The sequence below is a fragment of the Mirounga angustirostris genome, unplaced genomic scaffold, assembly GCF_029215605.1.
Source record: "Mirounga angustirostris isolate CCGP_5_RB_7025 unplaced genomic scaffold, mMirAng1.0.hap1 SCAF_4, whole genome shotgun sequence".
Lineage (NCBI taxonomy): Eukaryota > Metazoa > Chordata > Mammalia > Carnivora > Phocidae > Mirounga > Mirounga angustirostris.
Window position 1 is genome coordinate 20,052,455 of NW_026991712.1, and position 16,745 is coordinate 20,069,199.

General features: G+C 39.1%; 1 protein-coding gene and 1 pseudogene across 19 annotated transcripts in view; both read left to right on the forward strand.

Moving 5' to 3' along the window:
- Positions 1 to 16,745, forward strand: part of ENPP2 (ectonucleotide pyrophosphatase/phosphodiesterase 2) — a 142,622-nt gene that overhangs the window by 77,128 nt on the left and 48,749 nt on the right. For all 19 annotated transcript variants that reach the window (XM_064587959.1, XM_064587963.1, XM_064587960.1 and 16 more), the window contains exons 4-9: positions 2,005 to 2,130; positions 4,147 to 4,207; positions 6,188 to 6,285; positions 6,510 to 6,589; positions 7,587 to 7,706; positions 16,445 to 16,500. In XM_064587959.1, coding sequence (XP_064444029.1) covers positions 2,005 to 2,130; positions 4,147 to 4,207; positions 6,188 to 6,285; positions 6,510 to 6,589; positions 7,587 to 7,706; positions 16,445 to 16,500 — 541 coding nt within the window. The remainder of the gene's footprint in view (positions 1 to 2,004; positions 2,131 to 4,146; positions 4,208 to 6,187; positions 6,286 to 6,509; positions 6,590 to 7,586; positions 7,707 to 16,444; positions 16,501 to 16,745) is intronic.
- On the forward strand, positions 13,820 to 16,432 carry LOC123858498 (U6 snRNA-associated Sm-like protein LSm3; annotated as a pseudogene).

Below are 16,745 nucleotides of genomic sequence, written 5' to 3' on the forward strand. Positions count from 1 at the left end.
TAAATATTTTAAATATATTAAATATATTAAAATTTAAAATTTAATATATTACAAAATTAACACTTCTCAAAGTTTATATTCCTCTCAAAGGGTACAAGAGCCTTTCACCACTCCCTTTTCAGCATATCCTCACTTTTAAAATATATATTCTTATTAAAAAAATCTCTTTATCTGATCTGATAGGTAACTCCCCTATTATTCCATAAGGTTAAATGTTTTTTTTTTTTCTGTTTATTTCTATGTTTGCTTTCAAAATTGTACAGCTGACTGACTCCTGCTTTGCTTGTGGTTCACTCTGAACCCTGGCTTTTTAAAATTCCATTCTTACACAAAGCCGGTAGTTCCTCAATAAATTTAGCTTGTTAATAGTGATGCTTTTTTGTAAACAAAGGGATTTTCTTAAGGAACTAGGGCAGCAATAAAAGTATATTGGTTAAGAGTTATCCTTGATTTGGGAAAAAAAAAATCAGTCCAAGCAACCTTGGAAAATTGCTAACCGTTGGGAATAGCAGGTCCTGAATAAAGGAATTCCAAGCATTTCATCTGCTGGGGAAGAGAAGTCAGAGGAAGAGGGGATATCAAAAAATCAGAGAATAGAATTTGGATACAAAGGTAATTCTAAAAGAGTGGAAATTAAATAGTAGTTGTCTGGTTTTCTAGCATGGCAACTAGTACCTCTTTATCCATTTATTCACCTAGCAAAGTGTCCGTTGGTGGAATATTACTAAGAAGCAACATTGCTTCCTAAAACCATTGCCTTCCACTTATGACATATTTTAAGAGATGAAGACCTCAAGTGTCCTTAGCTCAGAGAGGGCTTTCTTGACCATTCTATGTCAAGTAGCATGCCCTTTCCATCCTGTCACTCTCTATCAGTACCATCCTATTATTCCCTTCATAGCACTTAGCATGAGCTGAAATTATCTTGTTTCTACTGGTCTACTTGCTTATGGTCTTTCTTTCCCAATTGAAATATAAGCTCCATGAAGATGGCCTGTCTTGTCTTTCTTGTCCTTCATGACCTCCCCAGCACCTAGAGCATGGAAAGCATAATAGAAATATTTATTGAATAAATGAATTCATTATGAAGTTTCTCAGTGTATCAATCTTGAATGTAAAGAGTCACATTTTATTTTCATGGTAATTTGCAAGCAGACTGAATGAATGTTCATGGAACACCTAACACGTGCCAGGCACAGTCTCGGGCACTGGAGATGTCATGGTGAAAAAAGAGATGTGATTTTTTTTTCTGGCCAGGGAGTTTACAGTCTGGTGGATGAAAAGGCAAGCAAAAAAAGATAGCACTCTCTTCTAGATGAAAATATTAATTGTCTAAATATTTCCTGTTGATAGAGTTAAACCATGAGCTCTCGATCAAGTATGCTCAGACAGAAATCTGTAACCCATCCACTAGACCCCTGGAAAGGAGGGGCTGTGACCTCTCCTTGTAGATAGGGCCACATTTTGGTCAATGATTGGAACTATGAGTGTTTTTTCATATCCCTTTAAACTCTACGTGTCTGTTTAGGACTTGACCCTTCAGCTGCAACTTTCAGCAGGTAGAGGATTTGGTTGCACCATCATTTGTATTTAAATCAAGTTCATTAAAGTCAAGTAAAGCTACTTTGGGAAATAAAAGAGCCCAGCTTTGGTGACTATGCCTACGATGGTAGAAACTCCTATCACAAACCTTACATACCATCTATTTTACTGGCTTTTTTTTTTTTTTTTTTTAATAGTACAGTGCACAAATGGGTAGGGTTCCATTTTTCCAAAGGAGCCCAATTATGTTTGGCTTCGGACTCTGATTTGAAAAATTAGGAATTCAACCTATTTGTAAATCCTCCAAATATCATCTAGGCCTCAGGCCAACTCTAATTTCACAAGCAGATTAAATGATGTGGGATTTTAGCTCTTTTTGTTGGCAACGCTTGTAAGCAATTGTGGCCTCTTTCATTCGGTTTGTGAGAAGCAGTGTTAAGTGTTTTATGGTACCGATTTCAGCTGGTGGCTGGGAGTGTACTAAGGACAGATGCGGAGAAGTACGAAACGAAGACAATGCTTGCCACTGCTCGGAGGACTGCTTGGCCAGGGGAGACTGCTGTACTAATTACCAAGTGGTTTGCAAAGGTATGGGTGTCCATGGGTCGGCGGGAGCTTTAACAGAATAAGAACTGGAGATGCTCCAGGGAGTCTTGGATGTTGTGGTTCTAACGCCTTGGATATGGGTTTGGGAGGAGGGCAGGAGTTGTGTTTTTTTAATTTCTCATGCCTCTTTCTTCGTTTTGCTTCCCTGCATTTCACTGATCTGAAATAGCAAGGAAATCGCCCCAAATTCCAGAATGTGGTAGCATCATAATAATGAAGAGATTTCTAAAGTTCCTGTCTTGGTCTGAGATCAGGTCATCTAAAAGCAGAGCCTGTGACGGAATTCCATACATGGAATGTATTGAGGGAATGTTCTGCAGGAAAACCGTGTAAGGGAGCAAGGGATACCAGGGTAGGGGGCGGCCAGCAGGGACGTGGTTTTAGGGGAAGTCTCACCTTGGCCTGTTTTACCGGAAGGTAAATTGCAGCATTCTTGCCCTTGAGGTGGGGGGGTGTGGGGGGGGGTGTGGAGGGGGGCATGGCTTTTGTACCTACTGGATGTAAGCTGTAAACTGAGGCACTAGCAGTGGCCTAAAGATGGGTGTACTAGCTGGTAAGGAGGATCAGGGCACCCGTAGCTCCCAAAGCTATATGTGCATATCTGTTCACTGTTTATGGTCGATTGCAGAATATGATGGTTTTATTCTAGTAGTAAATACTAGTCGGTAGACTAACGAAAATATAAAAGATGACGTTTCTCTCTTTAAGGAGTTGAAGTTACCACAGCACCCACTTATGGAGGTTAATGGAAAGATCTAAGAATCTTTATGTAAACTTTGCAAGTCATTTTATTGTCAAAATTAAATCCTTCTTCCTAGCTGTGACACGGAACATTTGAGAGGAGTTCCCATGAAAAGATTTCAGGGGGAAAAGCAAATCCGTTCTGAAATGTTTTTAATGATAAGTTTGTGGCAGGAAGATATTCCATGAATCCTGAATTTGGAAAATTTCCCCTGCCCAAACAATTATCATAACTTTTGATAAAGCATACAATCGATTGAGAATTTTATTCCTTTTCCTTTTTTTCTCCCTATGTAGTAAATGTAACAATAAACCACAGAGGCTATTAGAAGAGAAAATAAAGAAAAAAGTCCTAGGTGTCATTGGTCACTGAACCAGTAAACACTGGCTTTTGCTGGTTAAAAATTCTAGTTGCAGTACTTTTGTGAGGCCCATGTGTGAGCCCTGGGTTACTAGATATGTGGTAAAGCTTCTCCCACTTTAAGGAAAGAGCTTGTTACTAACCTACCCAGTTGCCAGGAGTCAGATTCTTGTTGACCAGGGAGATTTCCAATATGGTCAAGACATGTGATGTTTATTTGCCTTAAGACCATTTAAAGCAAATGCTTTTTGATAATTTTCATTTTCTCCTAAGGAAGCCTCGTTTTTGTGTTTATTTTTAAACCTGAGCTCTTTTCTGTTCTCCATTCTTGATGGGGTAACTCAGGAAAGCTCTTGGACCTTGGAGGAAGATAAAAGTGAAAGACATCATTGATTTTTCTTCCTAAATTCATGGGCTGAACACAGATCCACTGGCAAATCTCTCTCTCTTGCAATCTTCCATTTATCACCCCTGAGTATTCTAAGCCTTTCCCCTCAACTAAAGGGTAGTTGTGCCATACTTTCTATGGCTTTGAGATGTTCGGTGGTGGAGAAAAGAATGTTCCATCTAATGACCAAACAGTTTATTTCTGGAGGGAAACAAACATGAAATTTTGTTCACTGACGCCACTGGTGTTTTTATCTACAAACAATTTAGACTCAGAAGGCTCACATAAACACCACTTGGGGCTATTAAATATTAGCTTTCCCATTATGTATGGGTGTACTTTAGTAAGCCAAACCAACACTAGACTTTATTTCAGAGTTTCTGTTTAGATGGTGTCCCATAAGCAACGAGTATCCAACAGGACATGGGGCCTGGGGTTGTGTTCTTTAGGGCTCTGGTTGGTATTGACAATTAGATTCACAAGTGAATCTACCCACTTTCTCTTATAGGAGAGACACACTGGGTAGATGACAACTGTGAGGAAATAAAGACCCCGGAATGCCCTGCAGGGTAAGTGCATTTTAGAAATATGATGAAGTTTTGCATATTAGTCGATAAAATATCCCAGGATCTGGATGGATAAATGGTGGCAGACAATGTAAACCTGAGATCCTCTTATACAGGTAAACTTAGACTCAAGTACTTGTAAGTGATTAATCCGTTGAAAGCTAGAATGCACATCTTGAAGTAGTGAGTTTTTATTTTTTTTAAAGATTTCATTTATTTATTTTAGAGAGAGGGGAGGGGCAGAGCATAAGGGAGAAGCTGACTCCTTGCTGAGCAGGGAGCCTGACGCGGGGCTCCATCCCAGGACCCTGGGATCGTGACCTGAGCTGAAGGCAGGCTCTTAACCAACTGAGCCACCCAGGTGCCCTGAAGTAGTGAGTTTTTAAAACCTTTTCTTTTATTGCCTCTGCACATATTGAAGACTGAATATCCTCTATACTTCACCATAGCTGAAGATTTTACAAAGTATATCTAAATATCACCAGAGAAGGAAAGAAACATTTCTGGCATTGATTTATTTTTTTTTTTCAGAGTTTTTTCCTGAAGGGCTGCTTCTGCCTTTTTTTTGGGGGGGTGGGGAGGTGGGGAGGACTACAGAACTTCTCAAAAATATCATCCAAGCTGGTAACTCCTACCAGATGCTGCAGGAACTTGACAAACTACCGAAGACTGCTTTGCTGGGCTGCAGCCAGACTTGAGTGACACCCCACGGCTCAAGTGTGACCCACATAAGGCACTTATTATGCCTTCCAGGAAACTTTGAAAATTCATGGGCCCTTAAAATGCCTGGCAGAAAATAAATTTTCAACAAGTGTGTTTTCATTAATTTATTTGTTCAAGTGGATTTTTGTTTTTAGGCAGCACAGCCCGCGACACAAAATCCAAGTATTTTGATATTGTCTTTATTTTCATCTCCTCTTTTGGCTTTAATGAGGCACTTGAACTCCTTTGGACTTTCTGAATGGAAGGGCTGTTTAAAATTTGTTCGGTTGTTTTTGTGGACAAAGCAGTCTAGTGGTAGAAGCCCTATCAAGTGGTAACAGTCACGACAATAAAGAACTCGTCTGTAGTATTATTCTAAGTGCTTTATCTGTGACTCATTTGAAATATACCTTATTTATTATGTGGCTTCAGATAAACTCAAGCCTGTGCTTGCTGCATTATCTTCAAACTATCAGAAAAGAAATGGTTGCACATAGTTTAGTATTCTCAAGCCTGACCGGCCAATTCCATCCTTAGACTATAACAAAGGACCTATTTTATCAGATCCTGCCCTAGTTAAATGGATCATCTGGTCCTTTATTGATGAACGTTTTAAAGATCTTCATCAATTTTGATTATTTTTAAAGTTATTTTATGATTAAACCTAAAGGAATTCTTTTATAAGTTTTAGGGACAGGAGTGCCACCGCTATAAACTTCATGCTCATTTTCTTCATTCACCCTTTCATTCATGTATTTGCTAAGCATTTATTGGAGCTCTACTATAGGTCCACAAAATAGAAAGATGAATAAGACGTAGACTCTGCATCGAAATAATGTAATATGTATATGAATGACGAAAGAGGTATGAATGAATATCTTAAAGGAATTCAGAAGTGTGAGCAGCTAACATTACAGAAGAGGAAACCTTGAGGTGGGTTTTAAGGAATGATTAGGAGTTTTCCAGGTAGCAAATGGGAGAACACTTATTCTAGACAAATATAACAACTTTATACACCGTGAAAAAACTTGTTTGCAGTGTGAGAGGCAGCAGGGGAAATCTGGAGTCCAGTCCCTTCCCTGGCCATTTTATGACCTTGGTCATTTAACTGTGGACTTTGGTTGTCACAAAGGCTACGTGGCCGGCAGCCCAGGCTTGTCCCGATATCCTCACTTGAAGATTCATCTTGGAAATTCCTGGTCCCAGTTGTGGAGAATGACTAGGCACAATGGAAACTTTGTGGCAGTATGTTTTCTAAAGCTTACTATGTTACTGTTTAAGGTTTGTTCGCCCTCCATTAATCATCTTTTCGGTGGACGGTTTCCGTGCATCATACATGAAGAAAGGCAACAAAGTCATGCCTCACATTGAAAAGCTAAGTAAGTCCTTTTCATGCTATTTTCTCATCAGGATCCATGATCTGCACAGTATGCGCACAGCTATGGGCTTTGAGAGCTATGGACACGTGGCTTTAAATGTGTTCTATTATTTGAAATACGGAAGTGATGGTAACGCAAGTGTTTGATAGTTTATACAGTGGATTCCCATACGTGAAGTGACTCTGTTGGTTCTCTTGCTCTAATGTCTGAAATTCTGTTCCTAGGGTCTTGCGGCACACACTCTCCCTACATGAGACCCGTGTACCCAACAAAAACTTTCCCTAACTTATATACTTTGGCCACTGTAAGTATTTTTTTTTAAGACTTTATTTATTTATTTGAGAGTGAGAGAGAGAGAGTGAGCAGGGCAGAGAGGGGCAAAGGGAGAGGGAGAAACAGGCTCCCCGCAGAGCAGGGGGCCTGACATGAGGCTCGATCCCAAGACCCTGAGATCATGACTTGAGCCAAAGGCAGACACTTAACGGACTGAACCACTTAGGTGCCCCTGTAAGTATTTTTTCAAATGATGTAGATCCAGAGGGTGTGGATGTAGATGTCATCATGAAATGACTTAAAGGGAGATTTTAAAAAACATGTTTCTCAGTGTTCCAAGAAAATCTGTCTGTTTTCTATCTTGTCTGAGTGAGCTGTTCACAGTACATGTCTTTTACTAACTTTGTGGGGGACTGAACTTTGCTGTCACTTCAAAACTGAAAACTTTTTTTCAGGTGCCATTCTGTTTGAACACGTACATTAAACTTCTCCCAGATACCACAGGATCTGTTGTTTATTTTCTGAGTTTTCAAATGAAAATATTGACTGCTTTGTTTTAGTTTTTAGATACTCCCAATTCTACCTTGCTTTCTTCTTTAAAAACATAATTTGTTTATTTATTTTATTATTATTATGAATTTGAGGGGTTCTGGGGTAGAAGTAGAACTTAGGGAAAAGGAAAAGTGTATTTATGAATAGAAGCTTCTTTGGAGGCACATAAGTAAATTTCAATCTCCAGCTGAGTTTATTGTAATAAAAGTTACTGTCATCTTATTAAATTGCAACAGTTAAAAAACCCCAAATATTAAATTTCTTATCATCATGTTAAGTCTCTCAGATAGCTTATGATTAATCCATAGATAATACTCATGTTTGCTCAGACACACATGAAGTCTCTATATATCTTATATAAATTTGGAAATTAAATATTTCTATAAAACCTCCTATGATAAGAAAATTTATGGTAGAACTAATATATACAGATTATCATATTGGTATTTTAACAGTAAGTTTGCTTTTACACAAAGGGACTGTATCCAGAATCACATGGGATTGTTGGCAATTCAATGTATGATCCTGTGTTTGATGCCACTTTCCATCTTCGGGGGCGAGAGAAGTTTAATCATAGATGGTGGGGAGGTCAACCGGTAAGTTTTGTATTTTTTATGTATGTGTGTCTGTGCATTGAAACACTTCATCCCCCGATTTTTACCTGCAAAAAAGATGCATATAATTTCCTCATACTTAGCAATGTTTCTGTCCTTTAGTGTTGTGTATATATATATATATATACATATATATATGCAAATAATATCTATGTATATGTGTAAATAATGTGTATATGTGTGCATGTTCATCTGTCTGTGTGTGTATGTGTATGTGTAGGTGAGGTAATGATTATAAATGTGCGAGATGATAACTGTCTTCATTAGATGATGGTGATGGAAATGGTGACAGAAGGGCAAATTTCGGAAACATTTTGAGGAAGGAATACAGTCAGATCTTACTGATTTACTAGATTTTAGGGGTACAATGAAAAAGAGAAGTGAACGACTAGGACTACCCCCAAATTTTGGCCCAGGTACCATATGAACAGAGACAGGGAAACTTGCTGATAAAAAGGAGCTCAATGAAACCCACAGGAAATTCATGAATTCTTTTGTTTAATCCATTTTTTTGAAATTTTTGGAAGTTACATGTAAGTGGAACCCTACCTTCATTTCGGACCAGCAAATTAATACTTTGAAAGAACTCATACTGTTTACTACAGATCTAATGGATGGGCAGAAAGTAAAAAAGGATGTAGGTGGCTTTCTACATCATATTTTTCCTATGACTGTGTGCAAGGTTAGGCAACTTTATTTGGTCAGACATGAGCAAAATGGCAATGTGGAACCATGGTTGTTGAATGGGCAGAATTGAACCAAGGGTGCCCCTGGGAAGAAGGGCCAGAATCTCTACAGGAGCACAATCCAGTATACCCAGCCGATGAAAAACATGAAGAAGAAAGACGGCAAACGGTCCCACCTTATGTCAACTCTGACTGGGGGCTGCAACTCCCTGGAGCACTGGCTAGGACAGAGGGCTGAGACCTTTGTCTATCTGCCATGACATGAAGATGGGCAGTGTCTGCACACTTCCTGAATCTACCATCCCTGAGCGATCCCATACCTGGAAATGTTTGCTCCAATCTATGGGCAAGCTAGAGAATATAAAGTCAGAAGAAAAAGGTGTTGCTCTTTGATAAAAGGTCATTTGTGATTACAAAAATATATTCATGCCTAACAAATCAGTATGCAAAGTTAAACATGGGCTTCTCATTTTTTAAAAAAATAAATACTGGAAGACTTCTTCTATGTCTGTAGAAGTGTTTCTTTATAGTAGATGTTCTGATTCTGCTGTCTTTATTCAGGCTGGACTCCCAGAAGTCTGTGACGACCTAAGTTGTGAGCATAGTGAAATTTGTTTACAGGGTGGATTTCACAAAGTTTATGATAGAAGGACATTTTATGTGTAAATAAAATGATTGAAATTTAGAGTTCTGTCAAGCTGTCACTAGTTGGTTTTTTATATTAATTTTGTCATGGAAGCGAACTCCCCTGAAGAACCACAAAGGAGATAGAGATAAATAGTAATTTTATCAAATTGGATCACCTTACCCCAAGTGTTGACATTAGTTTCCCTCTGGGTTGGCATGACTCAGAAGATGAGTCCACATATTCATTAACCTCTGCAGAAACAGAGCAGAGGGAATGCTGCTAACTTGTCCAATGGAGTGAAGGCTTTTTCAATTCTGTTTGCCTTTTTCCTGACTAACTCTCAATGTTGACAGATTTGACCAAGTTTAGTATTTTCCTAATGTTGACAAAGATTTACAATGAAACTGATTTGTACTTCTATCTTCTTCTTCTTCTTCTTTTTTTTTTTTTAAGGTTTATTTATTTGACAGAGAGAGACACAGCGAGAGAGGGAACACAAGCAGGGGGAGTGAGAGAGGGAGAAGCAGGCTTCCCGCCGAGCAAGGAGCCTGATGTGGGGCTCGATCCCAGGACCCTGGGATTGTTACCTGAGCCAAAGGCAGACGCTTAACGACTGAGCCCCTCAGGTGCCCCTGTACTTCTGTCTTGAACAAAGGGACACCATAAACATTTCAAGGAACATAGTAGCTATAATTTAAAAACATATTTATTATTGAAATTAAGCACATATGAAGAACATATGGACAGAAACTATAAGAAACTACAGAATAAAAATATAAGAAACTATAAATATAAGAAAAGATGAGCCTTAATAAATATTTCTTAACATTTACCTCATCTTTTCAGAGGCTGATATATTTCACAACATAACCACTGAAAAAAATAATTGGGGTAAAGAAAATATTTGTTAAAATCTTAGGTAATTAAATTAAACTCACCTTATTTTTACTGAATGATGAAACCATGAAAGACATTTGGCTAAATAATAAAGGAGTCAGAGTAAATGGTAAATAAGAACTACTCTAATCCTACTTTAAAATTTAATAGATGGGATGAGGCATTTGTATATCATCCATCTGAAAATTTGAATCTCACCATTAGGCTTCCAAAAATAATTTCTATAATTTAATTTCACCCCCCCCTTTATTTTCTTTTTGGTAACACGGATATAGCCATTTTAGCAAACTGGGGTCTGCTTTTAATTTGTTAATCCTCACAATGTGCTATTAAAAGTTGTCATGCACTTTATGATGCTACAATTCTCATACATATTTTAATGGAATTCCTTCTGTTGTTGTCGTTGCTTTAAAATTACTTTGTTCTCATTACAACAACTTTTTCTGAAGTTCCTTAAGCATGTTTATTTCTTTGCAAAATCTCTCTGCTACAATCCTGCAATTTCTGATAGTAAGATATTTCAGTGGGAAATTCCCTGTTCGGTTTAAATCTGGACTCAGCAAAGTGGAGAATGCATGAGACTCCAAGGGGCCCACGAAACATGGAGATTTGAGAAGTCCAACACCCCACCATGATGCAAGTCCTCCAAAGCCACAGTTTCCAGCAAGGCGTTTCTAGGAGGAGCAGGTGCATTCTTCTCACTCCTCAAGAGGCTTGGGGTGCAGCTATTTCTGCCAGTAGTGGTGACAGAGTGAGTTGGTCCTGAGACCATCCTCGTGAATTACTGTAGCGTGAAAACACAGGAACCATGGCACATTTGAGAAAGAGACGCCAAAGAGAAGCTGGATGACATTAGAACAGGCATGGAATTCTGGGCCAAAAGGATTGACTTGATGGAAAGTGCAAGTCATTGCTAACCTCTCTTCCTGCCCATTTTATTATCCTGCTAGTGGGAGGTGTTGCTTTCTCTTCAGGAAAATTTTACTTTTTATTTATTCTGTTGTTTCTTTTCCATAGATTGCTATAAATCTGGGCTTCCCCCCCCCGCTCTTTTTACTGTATCTTAACATGCTTAGGATGGACTCTGCTCTGCACTTAGGGTGCTCTAAATTCTCACCTAGCCGCTTTGCAACCAGACTCTTATTTATCTTTCAAATTTCAGTTGAACTGTCTGTCCCCAGGGAGTCACTAAGCTCTTCCAGCCCTGGCTAAGCTCAGGGACCCTCCTTTGGGTTTTCACATTATTTCTGTCATAGATTTGACCATATATTTTTGAAATTATTCACATATCTGCTTCAGACTGTGGGCCCTGTGGGGGTAGAATCTCTTTATTCTCGGGCCGTAATCCACAGCCTGACACATTCAGGTGTCCCACTATTGTGTCTTGGATTGAACTTGGATTGCACTGTATCTGAGCTGTGTTTGCCTGTACTTTTTCCCTGTACTTTATCAGGTACCTTCTTCAGGCCCTAACCACCTGCAAAGAGCCACACCGGCCCACAGTCCACTCTGCTGCAGCCCCAACCCTCATATCTTAGCTTGTTCTGACTCTTGAATCTCAGTGAGTGATTTCCTGCAGCTGATGCTACAGGCCCACGCATCCCTCTGGTCTCCCAGAATTCTATTTATCCAGGCTCTGTGCTTTTGAATGCAAAGGAATAATTTCCCTGCAAAGAACTGCTAGAAAGACTACAATAGTAGCTCACGTTTTTGAAAAATGTTCTTTGCTTATTTTCTTTTTCAAAACTTCTCCCCTTCTCCTATAGCAGCATACTTTGTTTAATGTGAGAAAGTGTTGGATTTCACATTTAAATCCTTCTGATTCCAGTGAGAAAGGTTTTTTTTTTTTAATTCCCGATAACATATCAAATAGGTACAATAATTTTCCCACTTGTTCCCTCTTCAAAATGTAGTATCTGAGACCTTAATGTTGGAAACTGCCTCTAGATAAAGCCGAGCAATGGAGAAATATTGGCATTAAAGGTGGGGAAACCCAATCCAGTGTCTTGTCAGGTTATTTTCGTTGTGCTGTTTTACCAATCTTTGAGGAAATTTATATTACATTCAAATTCAGAGAAATACTGATTCCCTTTTCTCTGAATTAACAAGGAACTAGAAACTTCTCTCTCTCTCTTTTTCTAATAACCCCAGAGGCTTGTTCTTGCTTTTCTTTTTTCTTTCTTTTTTTTTTTTTTTTTTTGACCAGCGTTTTAGTGACTTTTTCTCTCTGTGATTACTAGATTTAACTTCTGAGTTCAGAAATAAAATATATACATATGCCCTGCAAAGGAACTTTTAGAACTACTTATGATCTGATTTAACTTAAGAACATCATGCTTCAGTCTCCTACCATTTGCCTAAACCCTGATAGAATGGCTTCATTACTGCTAGGATTCTTTAGTTTGAGATTTTTAAATGTTTTTAATTTTAAATATTCTCTCATTTGTTCACTTTTTGCACTTTTCTGACCATGCTCCTACTTTTCTTTTAGAAAATATGGTCAATATGACTTGTACCAAAAAGCAGGAAGAATGTTTTGATTCTTTTTTTTTTTTTTGAGAAGAAATACCTTTTTTAAAAACATTCATTTATTTATTTGAGAGAGAGAGAGAGTGTTGCGGGGGTGGTGAGAGGAGCAGAGGGAGAGGGAGAGAGAATCCTCAAGCCGATTCCCCACTGATCGCAGAGCCTGCCATGGGCCTCGATCCCAGGACCCTGAGATCATGACCTGAGCCAAAATCAAGAGTCAGACGCTCAACTGACTGAGCCACCCAGGTGGTCCAGAAATAACTTTTTTTTTTTTAACCTTTTAATTGTCTTCATGGTTTGCTTGCTTTTTACAATTGGCTATTTTTTTTTCTGATTACAAAGATGTTAATTGTCACTGTAAAAATCTGGGGAAGTACAGAAAAGTATAAAGAGCACATGACCCTGACTTTGCCTTTGGGCACATTTTAGCACACTCACTTCTGCCACCCTCTCTCCCCATGCCCTTTCCTTATACCATTGCAAAGACCCCTTCTGGTGATCTTTTCCTGTGAGGATTACTGAGCTGAAAGTTACCCGTAGGACTTCCTGTTGCCCAGATAATGCCAACATCAGCATAATTCCACAACAATAACTTTTGAAAGTGCAGACTCATCATTTGACAAAACTGCATTAAAAAATTTCCATTAGAAAACCCCAGATTAATCTCACATTTCATAACTGCCAAATATTGCCTAGTACAACTTCTTTGTAAATAGCAAGGCACTAGATTTTGTATGAAGTTGTTTGGATATGAATACACTGTGAGTCTCTGAAATGAAAATAAGTATGGAAATAGATCACTTAATAGAAGAAACTGGTTGGGGCACCCAGGTGACTCAGTCTGTTAAGCATCTGACTTTTGATTTAGCTCAAGGTCATGATCTCAGGGACGCGAGATCCAGCAGGCAGGTGTGGGCTGCAAGCTCAGGCGGGAGTCTGCTTGAGATTCTCTCTGTGCCTCTGCACCCCCCAAAATAAATAAGCAAATCTTTAAAAAATATATATATATACAAGAAACTGGTCTCTCTGGGATCTGATGTGGTTTTGAGTCACCTGCGGGATGCCCAACACCTAGTTTTGAGTGCATCTTCTTGATACTGGAGGTCCTGCACAAGAAAGAATGGACATGCCCAGGCCTGGACATTCCCTTTCCTTATAGGCCCAGCCTATGCCTCCCCCTGAAGCTCTGCCCCAGTTTCAAATGACCAATGCAAACTCTACAAAGTAAGACGGTGCATAGGAAATTTCTTTCTATTTGCCCGGCATTGCATTTTCCCATCTCTAGAGGCAGTTGGGGTGGGTGGAGGGCAGGCTCTCGTTCTCTCTCGAGAGGAGGGACAGAGCGCAGGGCTTGAAACTTGGCGGACCACGTAGACCAGCAACAAACTACCAGCACTCTAGATCTGGATCTGGATCTGGGTCTGGATCTCATCAGGCTCAGCCTGGATGAGCGAATTTATATGAAAATAAGAAACGACAGAGAGCTTCCAGGCAGATTACATGCTTATGATCAGCATTTAAATATGACATAGGGAGTTGTGGAAGAAACTGTGACTACTATAGAAATTGATGAGGAAATATATGAAGAGATATATAAATCAATAAAACGGAATATTCCTGATGCTTTGTCTGGGGAGATGGTGTTGTACTAGGTGCCCTCCATTAAGAGTTGGCTGAAACAAAGAATTTATCATGTATGGAATATAGGAGACTTTTTGCATGCATTTTCAAATGTAGAAGACATTCAAAAGAGGAGCCGAGATGCCCTTCAACAGATGAATGGATAAACAAGATGTGGTCCATATATACAATGAAATATTACTCAGCCATCAGAAAGGATGAATACTTACCATTTGCATCAACATGGATGGAACTGGAGGGGATTATGCTAAGTGAAATAAGTCAAGCAGAGAAAGACAATTATCATATGGTTTCACTCATATGTGGAACATAAGGAATAGTGCGGAGGACCACAGAGGAAGGAAGAGAAAAATGAAGGGGGGGGAAATCAGAGGGGAAGATGAACCATGAGAGACTATGGACTCTGGGAAACAAACTGAGGTTTCAGAGGGGAGGGAGGTGGGGGGATGGGTTAGCCCAGTGATGGGTAGTATTAAGGAGGGCATGTATTGCAATGAGCACTGGGTGTTATATGCAAACAATGAATCATGGAACCCTACATCAAAAACTAATGAAGTACTGTATGGTGACCTACATAACATAATTTAAAAAATCCATATAAATAAAAAAAAAAAAACAAAAAAGAAAAGAGAAACCTAAGTAAATTTTGATATTAAATGACCAAGGATTCTTCCACTCCTAAAATGAATTGATTGGCAGATAACTCAAAAATTTATAAACTAAAGGGCATTTTTTTTCCCTAACCCTTTCAAAAATGTGATCACCAAGAAAAAAAAAAAAATGAATGAATGGACACATTTTGAATCGTGGTTGGCCCGGGGACTCCCAGCATGCCAGAATTTGTCTGTAAAATGGAAGGATACTCTGAACCAAACTCTGGGAGGTCACTCAGAGCAATCTGAGATCCTTATCTCTATGACCCATCCCTATGGGAGGAGGGCACCACCTCCCCCATGCTGACATTCGCTAGGCAGCTCACACCTCCTCCAGTCTGAGAGGGCTCTCCATGCTCTCCTGCCTATCCCTTACTTGCCCGCTGCAGCAGCTGTGATTTTGCGAGGCTGGAGATCTTCAATTCCTCTGCAGAGGTTTGGGAATCTGCAGAACTCCCCCAGGCCGGACGTCCCAGACCCTTCTGAAAACACAGCCAACCTCATGGAGGCCCCACACATCCCAATTTCCCCTTTCCTCAAAACCCAGAGGTTTTCACCGGAGTCTGTAAGACACTCTGGAAATCTGGATACAATGAAACCAGAAAAGCTCCTGCTGGCTGCAATTCCTAGACCATTTTTGCTTGGGTCTTAGAACAAACGAGCCACATTCCTTCCTGTTTGCCTCCTGAGGGGCGGGGGGAAGGTTCTTCTTACAGACTTATGTTCAGTGGGACACTGGCCATCCTAAGCTGTTTTTAATGTTCCTAGAATAATTGGATTATATTTCTTTCCATTGCATAATAATTAAGATTAAAATTGATCCAGTGTTCACCAAATGCTAAGACACTGCTTTAAGGACTTCAAATGTATTAACTCATTAAAGCTTAGAATAATCCCATGTGCGAGGTGATATTATCTACATTGTAAAGGAAACTGAAGCCCAGAGAGCTTAAGGAATTTACTGGAGGACTGCACAGTTGGTGAGTGACAGAGGCAAGGCTTAGAACCCAGCGATCTGGTTGTAGAACTCAGGTTCTTAACCACCGAATCTTCTGCCTCCCAAAGGCATGCACTGGAAAGAATATTTTAAAAGCCTAAAGGAAATGCTTGGTTCACCTAACTTATCCCAGGAGCTTATTCCTAAAACTCCATTTATTGAAAGGCTAAATAAAAGATACATGGGAAAATCTCAGAATAAAAAATAGCTTTTTTCACCCTTTTCATTTACCTGGTTTAAAACAAAACAAGACAAAGCTAGGTTCCAAGATTCTGGCATCTGTGTGCCAAATTGGGGTTCTCCTCTGTAGGCTTTCAATAGTACAGGAAACATATGGTCCACTCCTGGGTCCTTTGATGAGCAGAATTGCGTCATGTAAGTGAAATATTCAAAACAATGATCAGAAAAGACAGGTACAGAAGAGACTTTTGAGATGAAATAGGAGTTAAAAATGCCACTAGAATCACAGCAGAGCTTTTGAAAGCTTTTGCAGAGAATGTATTGAATGACATTTATGGAAATAATGATTCTGACTTCCAGATGTGAAAAGAGAATGAATGCAAATAATGTGAAATTTATCGTAGGGTGTGGGTAAAGTATAAGATATCTGATCTAATATATTTTAAAAACTTTTCTTCTTTGACTAAAACTCAGAACACATTATAAACCCCTTATATTTTCCTCATTAGCTATGGATTACAGCCACCAAGCAAGGGGTGAAAGCTGGGACATTCTTCTGGTCGGTGTAAGTTATCTTTATTTTGTCAATGTTTGTAAAATTACAGTTATGATTTAGCTTATGAAACATGAATTCAATTTGATTTTATTTCAGTTAAATATAAAAGAACTCGAGCTTTTGAATATTTTCTGATTGAAAATAATCTTCCAAGTATTTTTTTTTAGAGGTCTTCCCTCTCTTTTTTTTCCCCTTTCTTTTCTTAATAGAATGTAAAGAAAACTTCCTCTTCTTCTTGTCATCCTTAAGATTTT